The 21,003-nt window shown below is 41.0% G+C and overlaps 1 protein-coding gene across 3 annotated transcripts; it reads right to left on the reverse strand.

The window, feature by feature from the left end:
- Positions 1–13,603: 13,603 nt before the first annotated feature.
- Positions 13,604–20,247, reverse strand: LOC124122140 (28S ribosomal protein S25, mitochondrial-like). Of its 3 annotated transcripts, none has more exons than XM_046485261.2 (5): positions 20,200–20,247; positions 19,118–19,276; positions 18,810–18,916; positions 16,053–16,140; positions 13,604–14,749 (listed from the first exon to the last, which is right to left on the reverse strand). In XM_046485261.2, the coding sequence occupies exons 2-5, from the start codon at positions 19,252–19,254 to the stop codon at positions 14,563–14,565; spliced, it is 519 nt and encodes a 172-aa protein (XP_046341217.1). In that variant the 5' UTR covers positions 19,255–19,276; positions 20,200–20,247; the 3' UTR covers positions 13,604–14,562. The 3 variants fall into 3 exon arrangements, with proteins under 3 accessions (XP_046341217.1, XP_046341227.1, XP_048252935.1); XM_046485271.2 differs by having other exon boundaries at positions 20,077–20,213; XM_048396978.1 differs by having other exon boundaries at positions 20,083–20,202.
- Positions 20,248–21,003: the final 756 nt, after the last annotated feature.

The following is a 21,003-nucleotide window of genomic DNA, read 5'->3' on the forward strand; positions in this document are numbered from 1 at the left end:
GTTGTGGTGACGAATGTGAGCTGTGTGATGACATCAGCCATCGGTTCTTGTTCAGAGAGGGTTCATAACAATTCACCAATCTGGTCTGGAATGACGTGATATTTCTCCTTACACTGGTCAGCTCTTGGAATGTAGCAGAAAGCATCTGTTCAAGACTTCATCCACCAGTCTAAGACCATACAGTGCTCGATCAAAATCTTTTCCCCTTAACATGTGTTCTACACTGCCTGCAGCATACAGCCCAGATTCGTGTAAAAGCTGTTTCAAGCCAGCACCCCCATCCAGGAAACCAATTGGTGAAAAGCTGACATCCCGCCTTCACATGGTATGACACATCTAAAGTCATCTTGTTTGGACCAAGCTAGTTCATAGGCCTTGGTGAGCAGTCCCATATTAAAGTACACTGGGATGTAGTGCTGACCTAGGGAATTGATGGCTTCCTTTGTTCTCCGCAGTATAGTGTACACAGTGGATAGATCAGTTGGTGGCTGTGGGGATAGGGTTGAATGCCACAGTTGATACTGCAGGTGAGCTCTCTACCTGCATTCCAACCTGGAACAGACCCCACGAAGGGACAGTGTATTCTGTGGCTTTTTGCTAAAGAGGAAAACTCTCAAAATACAGTTCTGCAAACCCGTCACCAAAAGCGTTGACATTGCTGTGTAGTCGTGTCAGCAGATAGAACACACAAAAAACAACACTCTTTTAACCTCAGTTGGGACACTTAATAGTACAAGCAAACGTATGATTCTGATTTTTATCATATTATGATGTAGTGATGTTCGTCCGCGTTCGCTGGTGATTATCACATTGTATATCCTTCTATAAGGGTTGATACACACGCGTCCGTCCGTTAGGGCAAGATTTGTTAAGCATACAACGTACATTCTACTTCCCGGTCGCGACTTTTATGAAATTCCTCTACCAAGTATCGGCATTCAATTTATCTCGAACCATGGATAACTCGATATATTGTCGTTTGTCCTGGATGTGTCGAGTAATTGTGTTTCACTTTTCACACAATGCATTTACTTCCATTGATGTCAGGTTGGTGTTACGAGCCACGTACATCGTATACACATCGTTTATGTCGTGTCGCCGAACGCCTCCTTTCTTCTCCTACAGAACATGTCAGTGTTCATCAACGTTTCAAACCAATCATGTGAATATGTAAATGTCTCTCTCTCGAGAGACTTCTCTCGATGTATACCAAATTCAAATACAGACACCCCAAACCAGATGCTTAGTGTGAAGACACTTACTGTACATTTTGTTTGTTTGCTGTTTAACGCCGCACTCAGCAATATCCCAGTTATATGACAGCGGTCTGTAAATAATCGAGTCTGGACCAGACAATTCAGTGATTGATATCATGAACATCGATCCACACAATTGGGATACGATGAATGCATCAACCAAGTCAGCGAGCCTGACCACCCGATCCCATTAGTCGCCTCTTACGACAAGCAAAGTCGCCTTTTACGGTAAGCATGGGATGCTGAAGACCTATTATACCCCGGAATTTCACGGGTTCTGCACATTTTGCAAACATGACGACAGTTGATGTTGATGGTATTTATTCCGTAATGAGGTCACCGGCCCATTATACAAGTATATACTCTCACACATATATATTTGACAGAGAGCGCCAAAACGGTTGCCTTATGATGTACAAAAGTTGACAGTATTACTACTAAGGATAATTAATGACATCTTTAAAATATCTATTGCGTTTCTTAAGTGCTAAGAAAATTTCCCTAGACTGTTAAGTAAGCGCGGATTCGAGCTTGAGAATAGCATTTTAAGTTTTTGCTGGTTTGGATGGACACAATAATACTTTGGTAATATGCTGTCTCTTAAATCTCCATACAATGGACATTTGAGGCAGAAATAGTATTCTGATTCTACTATTAAGACTATGCTAAATGGACAGAATCTTAAATTTCTGTTAATATTGTACTGTAGACCTATTTCTATCATTAAATATTATCTAAATTTAGCTAAAGCTTTAAGATAGATCAGATTGTGAATACAAAGAATATCATCTTCCAAACCATATTCTATTTTAACATGTCTGCAAAAGTCTAACTTTGGAGAAGCTGTGATATTATCGTTCCATATCTGAACATCAATATCTTTACAGCGTTTTTCAAATTGGTCAATAAATAAATCAACATAGCCTACACCTTGATGGAGCCAAACTTCTCCAAAGCCATACTCATATAACAAGTTTTTAACATCATAAGCCCAGCATTTCTTCCCCATTTCGGCCTTACTGAACTCGAAGTGGTACGCATGCTTAAAAATACTATTTGACTTTTGGCTAAGCAGTCGCAACCAATAAGTGATATTGAAAAACTTTCACAGAAAATCTTCCAACCTCCCCTCTCGCAGCTTTATTCGGGGTTTGACGTTTAAGACCCAATACAACACCTGTCATCAGTTGTATCAACATCTGGGGATGGGTGGAAACCCCATACCTCAGATCCATATGATAAAATTGGCATGATTTTAATATCAAAGATATGAAGCTGTATACTTTATAGGACGTGTTTGAAACATGAAAGATTTACATTGCAATATTTGGATAACTTTTCAAGCTTGTTTCTCTACTGTTATTGGGGTTAAGTACCAGCATTTTTTTCATAAAACCGTAATGGTCCACCATTTCTAAAACCAATGATTTTATTTTTATCAATATTAACCTTCAATTTCCATTTGTACCAATAAAGAGCAAAATTATTTAAAATATGTGTAGGCCAACTGGTATGAAATCAAACATGACAGCAATATAAACAACTCCAATTGGTCCGTGGTTATTCCTCTTTGTCCATCAGAACTAAAATAGTCTACAATATCATTGATTCTACCATGAATTTGGAATTTACTCGATTCTGATTGGTCAATCAGAGGCTATTAAATCACAATAAACCCCCTCTGATTGAAACAGCTGGTTTGACGGCCGCATCACCGCAGAAGCTAATATTCATAGAATAGTACTATTTTCAGTCATTGGCGGTAGGCATATTTAAATAACTATATCTACAATTACAGGTTACAAAATGCACAGACGCGGTTACTAAAATATTCAAAGGATGTGTCTCAATACATTTCGTGCAGAAAAACACGACAGAAATCAACAAAGGGAATGTATTTACGTTTTGGAGACAACAGAGAGCTTGAAATTTTGGCGCTTTTCTATATACGACTGTGACGTCATATCTTTTGCGTCACAATGAGCGATATGACGTCATAATGGTGACGCGCGATGTAGAGCGAAAGCCTTGCAAAGCTTGCTTTGTTTTCTTTACGGATGCCCACCTCATGTTAGCTTACCAAGTTGCCGTGCTTATATGCTTTCAATGCCTGTCATATGTTCGAGTGAAGAATTACGGTCTAAACAAACTGCTTGAGTATATACAGCACCATATTTTGTTCGATGATTTCGTAATTCAGATCGATAACCCACTCAAAACACTGAACTCAACCCATGCCGCTTCACTCAGTATATTTGCTAACACCAAAGAGTTCGCGTTTTATTCAGTCATGGTAGAATGGAGATAAACATACTGTGTTTTCAATGTAGAGCTAGGTTACCTGTAGATTTAACCGCGCTAAATTTAACATTTGAATTTAGCGGGGTTAAATCTACAGGTAACCTAGCTCTACATTGAAAACACAGTATGTTTATCTCCTAATTAAAATAAAAGAAAACAAAAAAGGTGACATTTGACATCCCTGCCTCAATCCACATTTACATTTGAAAAATTCTGTATAGCCAGCATCCATTGAAATACAAGCTTAACGTGTTCGTACATATTTTTGGTTAATCTATACAGTCTACCTTTAACCCCACCATGCCAAAGTTTATACAATAAACCATTTCTGTCAAATGCAGCCTTTAAATCTACCACGTTTCTGAGATAAATACTTTTGGATAATAGTATTCAAAATAAATATATTATCTGAGGTCTGAAATCCTTACCGAAAACCCGCCTGTTCCTTTATCATTTTATCCTCAATATCAGCCCATAATGTTAATCTAGAGCAGATAAGTTTTGCAAATTTGTTCCCTGCAACTTCCAGTAATGTCATAGGTCTATAGTTTCCTGGGTCATTGGAGCGTCCTTTCTTATAAATAGGCAAAATAACACCATATGTCCACTGGTCGGAATCAATAACATTATATCTTTTTAATAACATTTCGATACAGGGTGGGGGTTTATTTATAAACAAATTCGATTGGCAAAGCACAATACCCAGGTGATTTTCCAGATTTCATATCATGGATGGCTTCCAAGAGTTCAGATTCAGTTAAATCAGAATCCATAAATGAATATTCATCAACCGAATTATTAATAAGTTCGTCGGATAATGATAGTGAAGTCGCCGATAGTTGTATAAAAATCAATATAGTCATCAATATCACCCATGTCTCCAAAATAGAGTCTCAAAGTGACATATCCAGTCCTTGGGTGTGATGGAGTTTGTTTCATGGTCTGGTGTACACGATAGCATGGACTCGAACTGTTTACGGTCGTGTTCACAGAAGGCTACTTTTTATTTATCAACAAACATATTAATTGCATCATCCATTTTCTCCATACATAAGTCTTTATAAAATTTTCGAGCCAATGTGTATTGCTGTCTGACAAATTTACTGTTACTGGAATCAGAGACCATATCATATATGGTCTCTGCTGGAATGGAATGCACGAAGGCATCGATGAGTGGTTGCACGTGCTTCCCGACATATCAGTTGCCTCCCCTTGATCTATTGTTGCTCGCACGAGTTGTGAGAATCCTGCCGCAGGTGCTTGCACAGGTTGTCATCATGTTTGTAAACATTGAAACCGCGTTATCAATGTTTTGTTGGGCAAGCTGGAAATAGAAATCCTGTAGAATTGAAGCAGGTAGATTAGTCCATTTAGTAGTGTATTCATCTTTGAAGTCATCTTTCCACATAAATCGTTGGTTTGGTGACAAATGTCCATATGTATTAGCATATGTACCATTTCTTGGGAGAGAAAAATGTGAAGATTCTACTTGATCACAAACTGTAAACGATGTAAAGCATGGAAAGGAATGTTCTGTAGCCATAACGTAGTTGACTACACTCTTACCGTCGTTAGCTATACGTGTTATCTTTCCACATCCTGCGTCGTCGCCAAGCCTACCATTACAGATTCTCAAACCAGTTGTTTTGCACAAGTCCAATAATTTAAGACCTACCTTTTTTACTGCGCAATCTTGTGACACGTGGAATGAACTCACAATCTTCGATATAGTGAAGGTCATATATAGGTAAATATGAAATGTCATCATGATCGATAAAATCATGGCAAGCACCATTCCCTGTCCTGGCGTTCAGATCTCCCATAACAATGATATGACAACCAGGATGATCTGTTGATCTGTTGATTTGTGTGATGTCCCTGTCCGACATGTCGAACACAGGTTCTGCTGAATGTACACTTGAATTGACTGGTGTATAATATACTAGTGCCAAAAACAGATGTCGTTTGTGGTATCCTCCACCTTCACCCACATGATATTATCTGTTGTGCTGCAGTTTGTATGTAGATCACAAGATGATGCAAGCTTGTCTTTTATCAACAGCAGTCTGGTTTTGCTGTATTGTGTGTATCCAGGAAGACTAAATATATCATTCTGACCTGCCCAAGTTTCCACAAGTCCTATGACATCATAAGAGAGGACAAAGGCAATAAATGAGGGTATTTCCAGTTTCTTCTTTAAACCTTCAATATTCCACACTGTACAATTGATAGCAGTTGTGTCATTAGTATTGCTAGGGCGTTGACCTACTTATTATTTTCCCTATGCTCCCGTCGACTCTGGATTTCTAGGTTTAAAGGTTCTCACGCATGTAAGTACCGGGCTGGCCACGTCAGTCACATCTGGCTTGTAGAGTTTATTGTCTATATAAGGTCTGTCATGTTTCAAAATAGAAAACTTGCCTTCTTCCCTCGCTTCCCCCAAGAAGGGCTTTGGGGTTTGTCGAGTACGTCGCACTGCATCTATGTAATCGTAGGAAATCCTATGTTATGACTTTTCAGTTTTTGTACTTGGCTCATAAAAGTGGCTTTCTGTTTTGGAGTCCTAAACATAGCTAGAATGGGCCTTGGTCCTCTTGGTTTCGTTGGTAGCCGACTCACTCTATCAAATATTATTTCTTCCTGTATTTCCATTTTATCAACAATCACACAGAGCAGTTTATTTTCTGTCTCTTCTGTTAACTCTCTAAATGTCTCCTCGACATTATAGTGAGTGAGTATGGTTTAACGCCGCTTTTAGCAATATACCTGCAATATCACGGCGGGGGACACCAGAAATGTGCTTCACACATTGTACCCATGTCATCATCATTTATTGTATTCAGGCCATAGGCCCATATACATACAATAATATTATATATATACAATTTTGTACAAGTGTAAACATGCATGCAGACTTATATATACAACTTTGTACAAAGTATAAACATGCAGACTTATATGCACAGAGATGTGCACGTGTACAATTTTGTGAAAAATAAATCGCATCACAACACAACAAGAAGAGATTAAAGCATTTGATTAATAAAGGCAAATAACCTCAAGAATGATTAAACATCATTTGTACAAAGACGGTTGCGAAGTCGTAAACCATAATTAATGTATAGGATAGTATTCTTCTGTTGCTCGTTAGATATTTCATCAAAACGGAGGAGCTTGATTAGTGTATTGATGTTTTGGGGTAAACCTTGGAAATATTTTGTTCTGAGCGATTCATATAACATGGACAGATAAGCATAAAATGTTGTTCGTTTTCAATAAATGTGGGGCAAAAAGGACAAAACGTATATTTTTTTAAACTGAGGAAAAACGACCCGTATTAGATACTAGATTGTTCAGGAATCGAACCAGGGTCTACGGCGTGACGAGCAAACGCTTTAACCACTAGGCTACCCAACCGCCCCATCCTCGACGTTATAAACAATGACATTGTTCTTTTCTGCTGGTTATCGAGCATGTCCACTTTATGAGTTAAGTTAAAAAAATGTCCCATAAGTCACTATATTCATCGGTTAGAATCTGTACCTCTTTCTCTACTTAAGTTATCCAGTGAGCTAGCTGTCCAATGTCCACCGCCATATCTGTCGACCTTCCGTATGCAGTCGGCGACAAAAAGGCAACATGGCGACGCCGGTACACCCTGGCGCTCCCATCAGCTCGATGCAGCAGAAATCTTGTCTCATCGCTGACCCAAACATGCTTTACACTGCTTGCGTGACACTACTGATGTCGCAATTGACGATGTTGTGCACAGACATCTAACAGGCACTATGGCTCTGAAACCTGACTCAAGAAGGCGGTTCATATCGTTTGCAATCCTGGAATATCTGCTGCCGCATATGACGTAGTCGTTTGAAGCGGCCCTGTGCCGTCGTCGTAACAAAGGGTCGGTGATGCTATTGGTACCCATAGTAAAGTCCATATTAGGTACCCTGTGAGCCTGACCACCCGATCCCGTTAGTCGCCACTTACGACAAGCACAGTCGCCTTTTACAGCAAGCATGGGTTGCTAAAGACCTATTCTACCCCGGATCTTCACGGAACAACTGGTATAGGACGTTGACTAAGATGTGTGATGGGGCAGGTTTGGACGTTTTCCGTAATACTTTCTCAACAAGGTCTTTTCGTATAGCCTGTAAAGGTCATGTTGTTTGTTTGTTGTTTAACGCCGCACTTAGCAATATTCCAGCGATATGACGGCGGTCTGTAAATAATCAAGTCTGGACCAAACAATCCAGATATTGATGTCATCAGCATCGATCTACGCAATTGGGATACGATGACATGCATTGACCAAGATAGCGAGCCTGACCACCCGATCCCGTTAAGCATGGGCTGCTGAAGACCTATTCTAATCCGGATCTTCACGGGTCTGTGAGGGTTACGAAGGAGATTGTTAAATGTACATGAATAAATTTTGTCTTGTTCAACCAACCTCTAAATGCCAATCAAATACGATGTTATAAGGTAAAAATGCATCCCAAAAATCTTAGAAAATTACCCCAAAGTCAACCTTTCAATTGATGGCTATAGCTTTAAAAGCGATGGAGACAGAAAGCCGAAACTAGCAGGAAATCAATAGGGCGATTACAGTGGCAGGATATTTCGGGATAGCTTCGGTGGTCGCCAATGAATCAACAGACATCTTTAATCGGTCAGTAGGTTCGGGTAATTTGCTGATCACGACACAAACACGAGTTCATAGTCTGATATTGTTCTTAGCCAATTAAAATGATCTATGAGAACATGTGACAAAGACAGGCCAGGCCCGAACACTATAAAATGATACTACCGACAACATCTTGGCTTGGACTCTCGCCCCGCGCACACGTCCTCCCAAGCTCTCCAAACCACCAAGCTGACAATGAGAGACCTCTCAATGTCGTTACCGAGGGAGCTTGTCTCCATCCTGGAGCCTTTGCTGGCCTACCGGGTTGGGGACTACTCCCTCAAGACTTCCTATAAGTCACAATCGTCTACGCTCACCATCTTCTTTGACCGAGGTCAAAGGAAGAGACCTCTGGTCAAGGCCCCGGCCAAGACCAAGCCTCAGGTGACACGCACCCCGGCCCCAGCTCCTCTTGCACCCCGCCCGGCGCAGAAGAACAGGCCACCACGGGATAAGAAGACCCCTCCTCCAGTCCTAGACATGGAGATAGAGGCTTCCCTCCCTACCACCCCGCCTCCCCCGGCAGCTGCAATGGAACTCGCTCCCCTCGAATCCAGAGGGGAGGAACCATTCCGCTCGCCCGAAGGCACCGGCCACGGGAGAAAGAAAAGGAGGAGGAGAGACATCCCCTCACATGAACCTTCCCCCCGACCAACCACCACCACCGCGTCTTCAGAGTCCCAGACCACGGAGCCCGCCCTAAACGACTCCAGCGTCCAGACCACAGCGCCACAACCCACCGAAGCCCAGACCCAGACCATCCCGGTCGAGGCCCACCCCAAGGTCAAAAGCTTCAGGGACGTCTTAGTGGAAAAATCAGACATCCTGATCAACCACTATAAGACGCACCCGGATCTCCACGCAGATCTCATCTCCACCCCCAGGGAGCGGCTCCATGCCAAGCAAGGAGTTCCTCTGGTCATGGTACACAGGAAGTCAAATCAAGAGTACGAATACGACATTACAAATTTTACAGATCTGTATAACTTCTTCCAGAGACCATATACCAGTATATGGTCTCTGCTTCTTCCAAAGTAATGGCGACTCATGCTCTGAACACTTCATCGCCAACACCACCGCCCTCCTTGCAAAGAGTCTCTACCAGAATCCCAACCCCCAGGAAGAGAAGCTGACAAAGAGACTCCTTCAAGGACACCGACACTAGTCTTCCAGCCACACGCTCGCCTGTCGACGCCGTGCCTTCCCACGCTTAAACCCCTCCCCTCCAACCCACGCCCAACTTTTCCATATTATTGAGTACTTTTTTACCACCAACTCCCACCCAACCAAACCCCCACCCCCCGCAGCTTTATTAGATTAGCTCTGTAAAAGTTACATTTTTTTGGGTCGCACTTCTTTATTTATTCATTACGCTTTTTTCTCCCGTGTGCGAAATACGCTTTTAGTCGGAAAGCGCACGTAAAATCTCCTAGTTTGAACTGAACTGAACATTCGGAGACTAGAGACTAGAGCGCGGTCTGCGATCGAAATCCGATCGTTCTAAGTTCTCACCATTTAGTGACGAGCCTGGCCGGTCTGATCGTGTATTGATAGAGGGACTGAGAGTAAGTAAAACTAGTGTGAGAATAAAGCTTGTGTTGCTTGTTTCTTTATAATGCGAGTATACATACTGATGGAGACAATGCGGGGTAAGCGTCGTTAAACCAATCACTCCGTGACTGAGATGGGCCAAGGTGGACAAGGCGAACTGTAATGCCGACAAGGAACGACAGTGCGCGTAGGCAACTGAAGTAGCGTCCCACTTGACACCCGAAAACAGTTATGACCTGGTGGAGAATGCGGGTTTTTAATTGAACAAAATGTTTAAGACGATCCCATTCTTTGTTTTTCCTATTGTCGTTCCGTGAGTAATGTCCATGTGTGGGACTTCCCTTCTACCGACGACACCTTCCTCCGCCCCTCATCCCCTCCCCCGCCCTCATCACCTCCGCTCTTACAGAGATTACGAAAGTCAATCGATACGGATGACAATCGATACTCTGAGCGAACAGTTGGCTCCCTCTTGACGACACTCGTCTGAGACCTGCATCACTTCGGGCTTTCCTCCCACATTAAGCTGACACGCCGCGATATAACTGGAATACTGTTAAAAGCGGCGTTAAACCCAACTCACTCACTCACTCACTTGACAACACTTGCCTTTTCATCGTCCGAGATCAATACCTTTCACCAGAGTCAGAATCAGTATCCCCAATCCCTCTGACCATATGCTCCCTACCCAACTCGGCCGTGAGAGCAGATAGGACAAGAGTTTAAGCACCAGCCGGACCAACAGTATCACTGACAACGGCAACCAACTTCTCAACGGGCTAACCTCACCATTGGTGGTAAGTATGTTTTCCTTTTACTCTGATAGGTGTCCCGCATGCAATACTTAGTCTCAATTTTGTCTAAAAATTTGACATTTCAAAGGAGCATGTAGAGCTAGGTGTCACTCAGGTCCCCCTCCCAGCAGGTATCAAGTATAGTCACGATCGAGCAGGCAACTTTTCCAATGTGCTAGCAAACTTTTGACCATACGTATTTGAAGTCACGTGAACAACTAGTTTCAAATTCTCCATGTTCAAAGCAGACTAAATCTTCTGACTGGCAAGTCGCTTAAAAAAATGACAAGAGGCATAGGATTCATGTTATTTTGGGAGAACAGTTAGTTTCTACAATTGTGGATTCAGGAGGTGCCAATAGATTTCTAAGTCTTGAAGTTTTCAATGACTCAGGTCTGTGGGAAGACATCATTATTCAAAAGTCAGACGTTTTACCACCCATTATGGGGGACATTTAAATAGAACAACGTTTCCAAATTGTTGCCGATTTAGCGTCACAGATTTTAGGCTTAGTGAGTGAGTGAGTGAGTGAATATGGTTTTACGCCGCTTTTAGCAATATTCCAGCAATATCACGGCGGGGGACACCAGAAATTGGCTTCACATATTGTACCCATGTCGGGAATCGAACCCGGGTCTTCGGCGTGACGAGCGAACGCTTTGACCACTAGGCTACCCGACCGCCCCTTTTAGGCTTAGGTTTCCTGATACAGCAAAAACGCTGTCATGAATTATCATTCATATATTTTGACTGTTCAAAATGGTTCAACAGTTGTTCCTATCTGGGTAAATGGTGTTTTATTATACCCCCGTTTACGAAGTAAATCGGGGGTATATAGCGTTCCGTCTGTCCGTCCTTCCGTCCGAGCTTTTTGTACGGCCCATAACTTTTAAACTATGCACCCTAGTTTCACCAAACTTTCTACACACATTAACCACAATGAGTACATGTGCCTTTTGCTAGTTTAAAGATTCGGATTTTTTTAATTTTTGCTGTTTCCACGGAAACATTAGAAACTTAAACTTTTAGGATGGGTGTTTTGAAGGCACATATCTTTTTAACCATGCACCCTAGCTTCACCAAACGTGCTACACCCATTTACCACAATGAGTACTCGTGCCTTTTGCTAGTTTGAAGATTCTGATTTTTTTTTTTTTTTTGCCGTTTCCATGGAATCATGGTGAAATATTTGGTAGAGTTTTTGTACCATCCATGTTTACAATATCATGTATCCCAGCTTCAGCAAACTTGCTACATTAACCACTATGATTGTTTTTTATCTTTTTTAAGATTCTGAAAGTTTTCTCTTTTGCTGTTTTCATGGAAACATGATGGAATTTAGAAATTTTGATGACTGGTTTTGTATAGCTCATGGGGTTACAAAGGAAAGGGTAGTTCCTCTGACTTAAAGCAACAGGTATATTTCATTAATTAACAAACTATTTACTATTTGTTGTTGACCAGCGGGGATAACGGGGTATGTGAGCTTTGCTCACTTCTTTCTTGTTACCATCTGTTGCTGGTAAAAAAACAGTGACCACAGAGCAAGAACAAATTCCTGTTCTCTCGCTGTCAAATATTACAATTCCTCCCCAATCAAAAACGATAAGTTACTTCACTTTCGCAGTTCAATATCAATCGGGCAAAATCTTGCCACCAGAACCAGATGACACATTTTGTGATGTTTCCTATTTGTTAGCTACTGATAAAGGGGCGGTCGGGTAGCCTAGTGGTTAAAGCGTTCGCTCGTCACGCCGAAAACCCGGGTTCGATTCCCGACATGGGTACAATGTGTGAAGCCCATTTCTGGTGTCCCCCGCCGTGATATTGCTGGAATATTGCTAATAGCGGCGTAAAACCATACTCACTCACTCACTAGCTACTGATAAGAACCATGCAAGCAATGATCTCAAGTCAGCTGACGAGAAAGACGGAAGATATCGATTTTGACTGTACCAGATATAGTATCAGAGTTGTATGATGCCAGTATAATCCCTTACCCTCTTAGTGTAATCTCTGACCCCATAGAGATTAGTCGATAGCAAAAAGGCAACACTCAGCCATATTCCAGCTATATGACGGCGGTCTGTAAATAATCGAGTGTGGACCAGATGCTTGCTGTATAAGGGGACTATGCTTGTTGTAAGAGGCAACTTACGGGATCGGATCGGGATCGGGAGGTCAGGCTCGCTGATTTGGTTGATGCATGTTATCAGTTCCCAATTGCATGAATCGATGCTCATGATATCAATCACTGGACTGTCCAGTCCAGACTCGAGTATTTACAGACCGCTGTTATATAGCTGGAATATTGCTGAGTGTGGCGTTAAACAACAAACGAACAAACAAATTATGTACTTTCCAAATTTCCAGGCAAACCAAGGAACATGGCATACCCTTGAAAATCCGGGTGGTTAGGTCTTCAGCAATCCATGCTTGTTGAAAAAGTCTGTTTTAACATGTGAACATAACATTCTACCTTTTCTTATTTTGTTGCAGAAATATGGTCATGTCTTGGTAGCTGGCAACACTGGACAATAGGCTGAATTTTATCTTCAGATACTCAGGACAGGAGAGGCATATACAACAGAACAACCACGACTATCTTGTTCTTTACTCTACACCCCACGAAGCAGGCCAATGTCAAGCTTGTCTTAACAATATTAGAAAATCAGTGATTGTATCAAGATTCAAGACATTTTGAGAAAATTTAACCCTGGTATAATTTTTGCCGCAAACATATTCACAATTCTACACCATAGTTCCAATTGTTTCAGAGAGTAAGAACTTTTATAAATATTCTACATTTGAAGGTGTTTTGGGGTGAGGCCATGTTAAATATAGAGGGTGATTTGTTTTACTATGCAGTCGGCAATATTGACAAAGATGCTTTCACCTTATCAAGGTGAGCTAAATAATATCCCATTTCCTTTTCAACTTGTTTCACACAAACAGATGTGTCAAATCAGTTCCTCTTACAATTAATATTTTGTAAAAAAACAAAAACATGTAAGTATGTAAATGATATAAGTTTATTACACTACAAAGTATTAGCTGTGTATCATAAAACACTTCCTTCACATATCTGTCACTTTAACATCAGCACACCTTACATAAGGACTAGCACTCGAAGATGTCAACCACCAAGTCTCATTGTTACAACTTTATTTGTTGAACTTCAATATTAATCATGTTTTGGTACACAATCTGCTGCATTAGATTGCAGTTTACGTTCAAAATCCCACATATAAACAATTTAGAGAGAGTGAGTGAGTGAGTGGAGCTTAAAGCTGCTTTGAACAGTATTTCAGTTATATCACAGCGTATCAGCTAGATGTGGCAGGAAAATCCAGAGTAGAGCAAATAAGTATAAGTGAGTGAGTGAGTACGGTTTTACGCCGCTATTAGCAATATTCCAGCAATATCACGCCGGGGACACCAGAAATGGGCTTCAAACATTGTACCCATGTCGGGAATCGAACCCAGGTCTTCGGTGTGATGAGCGTCTGGGCTACCCGACCACCCAAATAAGGATTCGAGCCAATGATTATAGGTTTCTGACACTCATTTAGTGTTTGAGCTACTCACCTCAAAGGTTTCAGCACAAACTGAAATTGCCATATGTTCGCTCGTCATGCTGAAGACCCGGGTTGCAATTCCCAACATGGGTAGAATGTGTGAACCCCATTTCTGGCGTCATATTACTGTAATATTGCTATAAGCAACGTAAGACCATACTCACTCACTCCTATTGAGAACAAGCAGGAATTTATGCAGCAATATTCCAGAAAAGGTCTGCACACATTGGACCCATGTGAGGAACAAACCCAGGCCTACGTGTGACGCTTTAACCACCAGGCCACGCCTCCCCCCCTATATTCTACTAATCCATCTTCTGTGGCTAACTATTCTCTGTACATTTCTGTCCATGATATCATCTTGCACACACAAACACACACATTAACTATAGTTGCTATGATTCTTCCACATCTTTCTTCTGAAACTTGTATTTTCCTCTCAGTTCTTTCTTCAATGGTACCCATCCGGGGCAGGGCACCTGTCCAGGGATCTCACAAATACACTGTCTAGTGGAGCTCATGCCGAAGTTGGCCGGGTTAGACGTCTTTGCCTTAGCAAGAGCTTCAGCCCTCAGTGTGTCCCTGAAATAAGAGGGACAGACATTAGACACATGAATTAAACTCCAATATGTTTTTGCGATATTACCAAAGGGGATGACATCACAATAGGGGACAAGCATGTCAAGTTTCAGCTTTATTGGTGCATTATTGGCCGACCTGTTATGTACTATTGAACAGAATAATAACAGAAGAGAATGCTTGGATATAAAAAGGCCAGGTGTGGAAGACGGAGACGGATGCTTGACCGAGCAAAGGGAGATAACTCCCAGCAGCAGCATCGAAAACCATGTGCTCTCTACTGTACAGCAGATGAGCTATATGCATTTGTGTCCACCCATGGAAGGATGAGGGCTGGAATGGGCTCCCACTGTTCGAGCAGGCAACCGAGCAAACCTTATCAGTCCAGTGCCTGTCTAAACCTTGCCACCGAGCACCAAAGGTGCTACGCCATCCACACCTTACCCAAATCAAACTGAGAAAGAAATACCACCAGATCTTTACCACTTCGGTGAAACCCACGAGCACAGGTATGGTGCTGACAAACCTAGACACATAATCGGGGCGAACCGGGATCCGAACCCTGAATCATAGGTTTCTGGCATGCCCAAGGGACGCAACTATGCACAGTGAATCGTGGCGCCTTAGACGACTGGGCCACCCATGCACCCCCCCAAGTCGTTTGAGCCGAGTTGAATAAGAAGGTACTTGGGAGGAGGGCTTCCAGCGACAAGTAGATCTTGCAGCTCCGGCCTGAACTTCTCCCAAGTCTACCCCTGCTGGACTGTTATGTAAGTGTAATCTTGTACTGCAGCAGTTACAAGATGCCGAAGTGAGTGTTTTTGAAATGATGTAATATATATGACGTCACTTGAGAAACAAAACAGACGATAACAACCAGAAGAATTTGTTTGGCAACAAGGCCACATGTTATCGTTGTGGTTGTCGCGTATCATAAAGTGAAGGGTGTTAATTATTACAGAGTCACAGAATGTAAAAATATATTATGATTGTAACGTAATGTGACTATGTAAAGTTGAATGTGGGTGTGTGTATGAATGGATTAGTGTCTGCCTATGTGTACATGTGGATGAAAGTGAATGCATGATGTATGTAGGATACTTTGATATGCATGGAATCAAATCAAGATTATAAGTTAAAGTAGATTATCAGGTGGGCCAATAACACCATTTTGATACATATTGCTAAATGACATTATTTTCTTCTGAAAAGATGTCTACAGTAGCAAATAGACAAACAGTCTGTAAAATAAGCTCAGTTGACACTTAGTCAGATGGGTTTTAACTAAATAAAGAGCTACTCTTACGATGATTTGCAGAGAATGTTTTTGACGTGATCATGAATATCATCCTTATCTTGAGTGTCTATGTCCAGCAAAACTTTCTTTCCACCATCTGAAACAATAAGTACCATTCAGTGCAGTGTAAAACCATATAAAAACCTGACAGAAATAGAAACAAGATGCTGTCCTGTGTAAGAGGGGGCCTATTCATGAAGCTGTCCTAGCTAAGACAATTCTTAGCAACTTATGACAAAATTACGACCAACAAAAGAGCTATTATTGAAGCTGTCTTAAACCTTTTGCAATGTTATCTTACTTGTGACACAAATCTTAGCTATGACATTGAGCTCTTTTGTGATGGAGGCGACTTAACTGCTTTCCCAATGATATCAATTATTCAGAGAGTTCATGAGTTTGAAATTAATACCAGCATTTATATACTAATAGGATAAAGTAATTTTGCTTCATATAAAGTGGTGTAAATGTTATGTTTTTGAAAAAACAACTACATAATAGTTGGTCCGATGTTTTATGATCAAATCCATAGACAAAACCCATACCCAGTAACAGAGCGGCCTAAAGGAGGGGTGGTGTAACAACTGAATTAGTGAGTGAGTGAGTTGGGTTTAACGTCGCTTTTAACATTATTCCAGTTATATCACGGCGTGTCAGCTTAATGTGGGAGGAAAGCCCGAAGTGATGCAGGTCTCAGACGTTTACCACTTCGGTGAAACCCACGAGCACGGGTATGGTGCTGACAAACCTAGAAACATAATTGGGGCGAACCGGGATTCGAACCCACAATCATAGGTTTCTGGCGTGCCCAAGGGACGCAACTCTGCACAGCGAATCGCGGCGCCTTAGACGACTGGGCCACCCGTGCCCCCAACAACTGAATTAACAACATTAATATCGGGTGTTGCAACCTTTTGCATTGATACAGACGGGGCAGTGGTGGCGCATTGAAGACACCGGAGGATTGAAAACACTCCGGGGAATATTATTTGTCATATTAGGTTAGCAGAAAAATATTGGGTGAAGTGTCAGCCTCTCCAAATATTGTTCTGCTAACCTAATATGACACCATATACGGCAACTAAAGACACCATAACGAATTTATTATGTTGAAAAGTTTACACTCTCTGGTATCCATATCGCACGTCATGTCAAAATGAAAACTTGACACTTACAACCGTACGTTGACGTTGACGTTAAGGGTCAAAGGGAGACTACTCTTCAAATCTTACACTTTAGAGGCCAAACTTTATTGAAAATTTTAACTATAATCTTTATCAATAAAGTCACGAATGTGATCTAGAAACAGATTAATGTCCTTGCACATCACAATGTCAACTAACGAATTTCGGTACCAGAATTTCCATGTGAAATATGTGAGGTGGGTGTTGGAAAATCCAAGATGGCCATTACTGACGGTCTCATATCAGGTCAGTATCAACCATCTTGGAGTTTTACTGACAGTATACAGGCTCATTGGGTCAGTAGTTTGCTCTCTGATTGGCCAGTCTCACTCTGAGGCATAATAATCTTCCAAATGTCAAGCAAAGATTGGTCCAACTGAGCTTGTGGTTCCGGCTGGTTCAGTTCCGGTTGTAGGTGTTGGTCCATCTCATCCCAAATGTACAATGAGGGAGAGGTCTGAAAAAACACCCGGCCATTGCAGTAAAAAAGTCTGCAGCATGTGGTTGGGCATTATTCTAATGCAACGTGATGTGACGTCCCTGCATTTGCACAAAGGGTAGACCATGATCTCAAACAATGTCGTCCTGGTACCATACACCATTCAAATGGTCGCGATTAAAAACATTTCTGACGTGAAATCATTAATGCGTTCTTCTTGTTTTCAAAGTGTCAATTTGAATCACAGTTTAATAAAATGAAATGTCAATGTTTGAACGTAAAGCAGACTAATTGTTTGGCAAAATATCTATGGTAAAGTATGCTGCCATCTTGGATGAAGATAAAATAAACTTACGACAGGTATACAGGGGTAGAAACTAACATGTTTAGTCCACTAGTCCCTATAATAATAACATATAGCAAAACCCTTAAAAATTTCTACTAGTCCTTATGATACCTTAAGTTAACTATTGGGCAGTTTGGTAAGGACTACAGGACTAGTGCCAATTTCTATCGCTGGTATACGGCTATCTTAGATTTATGACAATCTTACGATATCTTAGGGCTATAATAGTTTCCAAAATAGGCTACGATAGCCTATGATTTCCTTACAATAACTTTATGATGATTTTAGGGCTATGATCGTTTCGAAAATCTAGGCCTTGAAAACAGGGACTTTTTTCACCAGTACATGAAAGTAGGTGTTTACAGTGTTGTGATATGCAGACAATTTCTTTGCTAGTTGGTTAACACCGAATGATATATTCCAGCTATTAGACAGTGGCAATTGGATACTAATGCAGATAAGTATATGTATATAAGGCGACAGTTTTCTATTTTGTGGGCAAAAGATTACTGACCACAACCGCTCTACCATGCTTGTTTGAAAAAATAAACATAGTGAGTGAGTTGGGTTTAACGCTGCTTTGAACCATATTGCAGTTATATCACGGTTGACATAAATAAATAGAAAGAAATACAACATTAAATCTCTCCACATGATAAAATAACAATTGATCAAATGCAGATAAAAAAAGTCCCTGGCCACTCAAATGTAAAAAGCTCTCTGACATAAGCAAATACATATACATACATACACACATACAGCAATGGTGAGCTATGGCACATGGAAATGTCACTTACTGAGATAGAACTGCAGGAAGGGAGATGGTGTCATATTCTTGAATGTTACTATTTGGACAGATGGGTTCTTGTACTGGATCTGGGCCAGATGCCAGAAGACAAAGTCACTGTGAAAACAAACATAAGCATCAACACCCAACAACAGTCTTTCAAACAAAAATATCGAAAAATTTGACTGGACACATATTATTACTGCTGGATCAGCCTCAAAATCAACGTAAATGGTGGATTGGTCTAGGGTATGTATAATGATTTGATAATACAACTGGACACACGAGGGTGTTTAAGGTCTAACACTCTCTGCTTACTAAGCGCCTTTGCTTGCTTTCTGTCCAGTGTTGTAATTGACTGTCATGATCTGCACTGTGTCTTTGAACACAAGCTGCCCACGCTGAAGATACTGCAGTGTGCGCCGGACAGGCGCCGCTCCTTTCATAAACGGCATGGCTTGTTTTGTTTATTCAGTGCTGAAAATTAATACAGAAATTGTAACTTATAACACTCATTAAATAACGCTGAAGGGGTTGTTGTCGGCACGGGTTCTGCAGATATGTACCCCAGGTATGTACCCTTGTCAAAATCAGAATACAGAAAGGTACCCAGTTCCCTAAACGGCGGACAAGTTCATATTCCTCAACCCAAAACTGAAATCGGTTCATGTTGTAGTTCTGGGTCAGCTGATTACGAGTGCATGCTGGATACTGCTCCGCACTGTGGAATAGTAGAGTACTGTACATACAACACTGGGTATGCTTGTTTTTATATACCACACCGGAATGCATCTCATACAACAGCATGACAGTTCCCATCCATATTTAATGCGTTCTACCATGTTTACTTTTACCTTGGTTTGGCATCTAAGACGTGTCGTACATGAAAGCGTTCAAGTGACAGAGGCAGAAATGACTCATTCTTTGTACTCTTCTGTATTCTGATTTTGGTTAGGGTACATTTCTGTATACAGAAACGTACCTGGGGTACAGACCTGTAGACTAGTACCTGTGCCGACAACGACCCCTTCAGCTTAAATAAGACATAGATTACAATATTTGCGTTAATCAAATTGGATGGGATGCACAGTGGTGTCGTAGAAAGTCTAGGAAACAAACAGAACATGAGATTATGTTATTGTTTGTATTTGTTTCCACAAATAACGATCATCAATATACACACAGAATAATGACCGGTGTACATGGCACTTTGAATTGTCATATTTCAAGTTCAAGATCAATTTTTGTTTACTGACAGGAATGAAAAGCAAACGTACTGATACCTGTCACGGGAGAAACAACTAAAAAAATAAAGTATATGCTCAGCAACCCCAAATATCATTACAGAACGACCAGTCCAAAGTAAGAGACACCTAATTTCGTGAGTTATATTTTCATACCATGCCTTGAAAACCGGAAGTCAGTTTGTGCCGTAACTCAGTTTAATGTTTTGCGACACTTTTAAAATATACAAAACCATTTGCAAATAAGTTAATTGATATCAATGTATTACTTCAAGTAGAGATTTGTTATACGTGTAATATGGATGCAATTTAAACCTGCTGCTAGAAAATAATGTCGTTATATAAATCCGGTGTTTCATTCATATGCTTCCCATAATATATAGCTACCTATCAACTTTGGACGTTTTCTCAAATCACTTCAATTTCACCCAAATCCCAATCCTATTTCATTTCATGTCACTATATTCCATTTGAATACAGATATGAGATGTATATTCAATTAACTGCGCATATGCTACATTGTACCTAATACAAAATAATCAGTAAATATTTCACAAAAATCCAAATATGGCTGATATACTGCCGATGTCACGTTAAATTAAAACTCACTCACGCAAAAATCCCAAGTCGCTCCTGTTCTATGAAGTATTAAAGTAAAAACGCATTCGGCGTTCCTAGACCCAGTGGAGATTTGAACATGCATGACGCGGCACAACGTAAGAATCAGCTCGTTATTCTCATGTCACAATTTCCACAATTTTTTCGCGTGTGTTGTCGATCAACATAACTCATTTCGTTAACTATTTTGCGTAATCTACATATGTAACGTGTTCCAACTGCAATCTCGGCCAGAAGAGGTCAGCTATGTGTGAATACCAGTCTTGATTAATATCAGTTCTTTGATTATATACCGTTTGAAGATGAAAGGAGGGAAAGCTTGCAGTAGGCCGTCTGCGATCA

This window comes from Haliotis rufescens, unplaced genomic scaffold (genome assembly GCF_023055435.1).
Source record: "Haliotis rufescens isolate VD_foot unplaced genomic scaffold, xgHalRufe1.0.p SCAF_16, whole genome shotgun sequence".
NCBI lineage: Eukaryota > Metazoa > Mollusca > Gastropoda > Lepetellida > Haliotidae > Haliotis > Haliotis rufescens.

Coding starts and splice junctions, on each gene's coding strand:
- LOC124122140 (XM_046485261.2), bottom strand. CDS start 19,254: ATGCCGTTTATGAAAGGAGCGGCGCCTGTCCGGCGCACACTGCAGTAT. Junction 18,917..19,117: donor AAAGCAAGCAAAGGCGCTTA/GTAAGCAGAGAG, acceptor TTGTTTTCACAG/TGACTTTGTCTTCTGGCATC. Junction 14,750..16,052: donor AACATTCTCTGCAAATCATC/GTAAGAGTAGCT, acceptor CTCTTATTTCAG/GGACACACTGAGGGCTGAAG.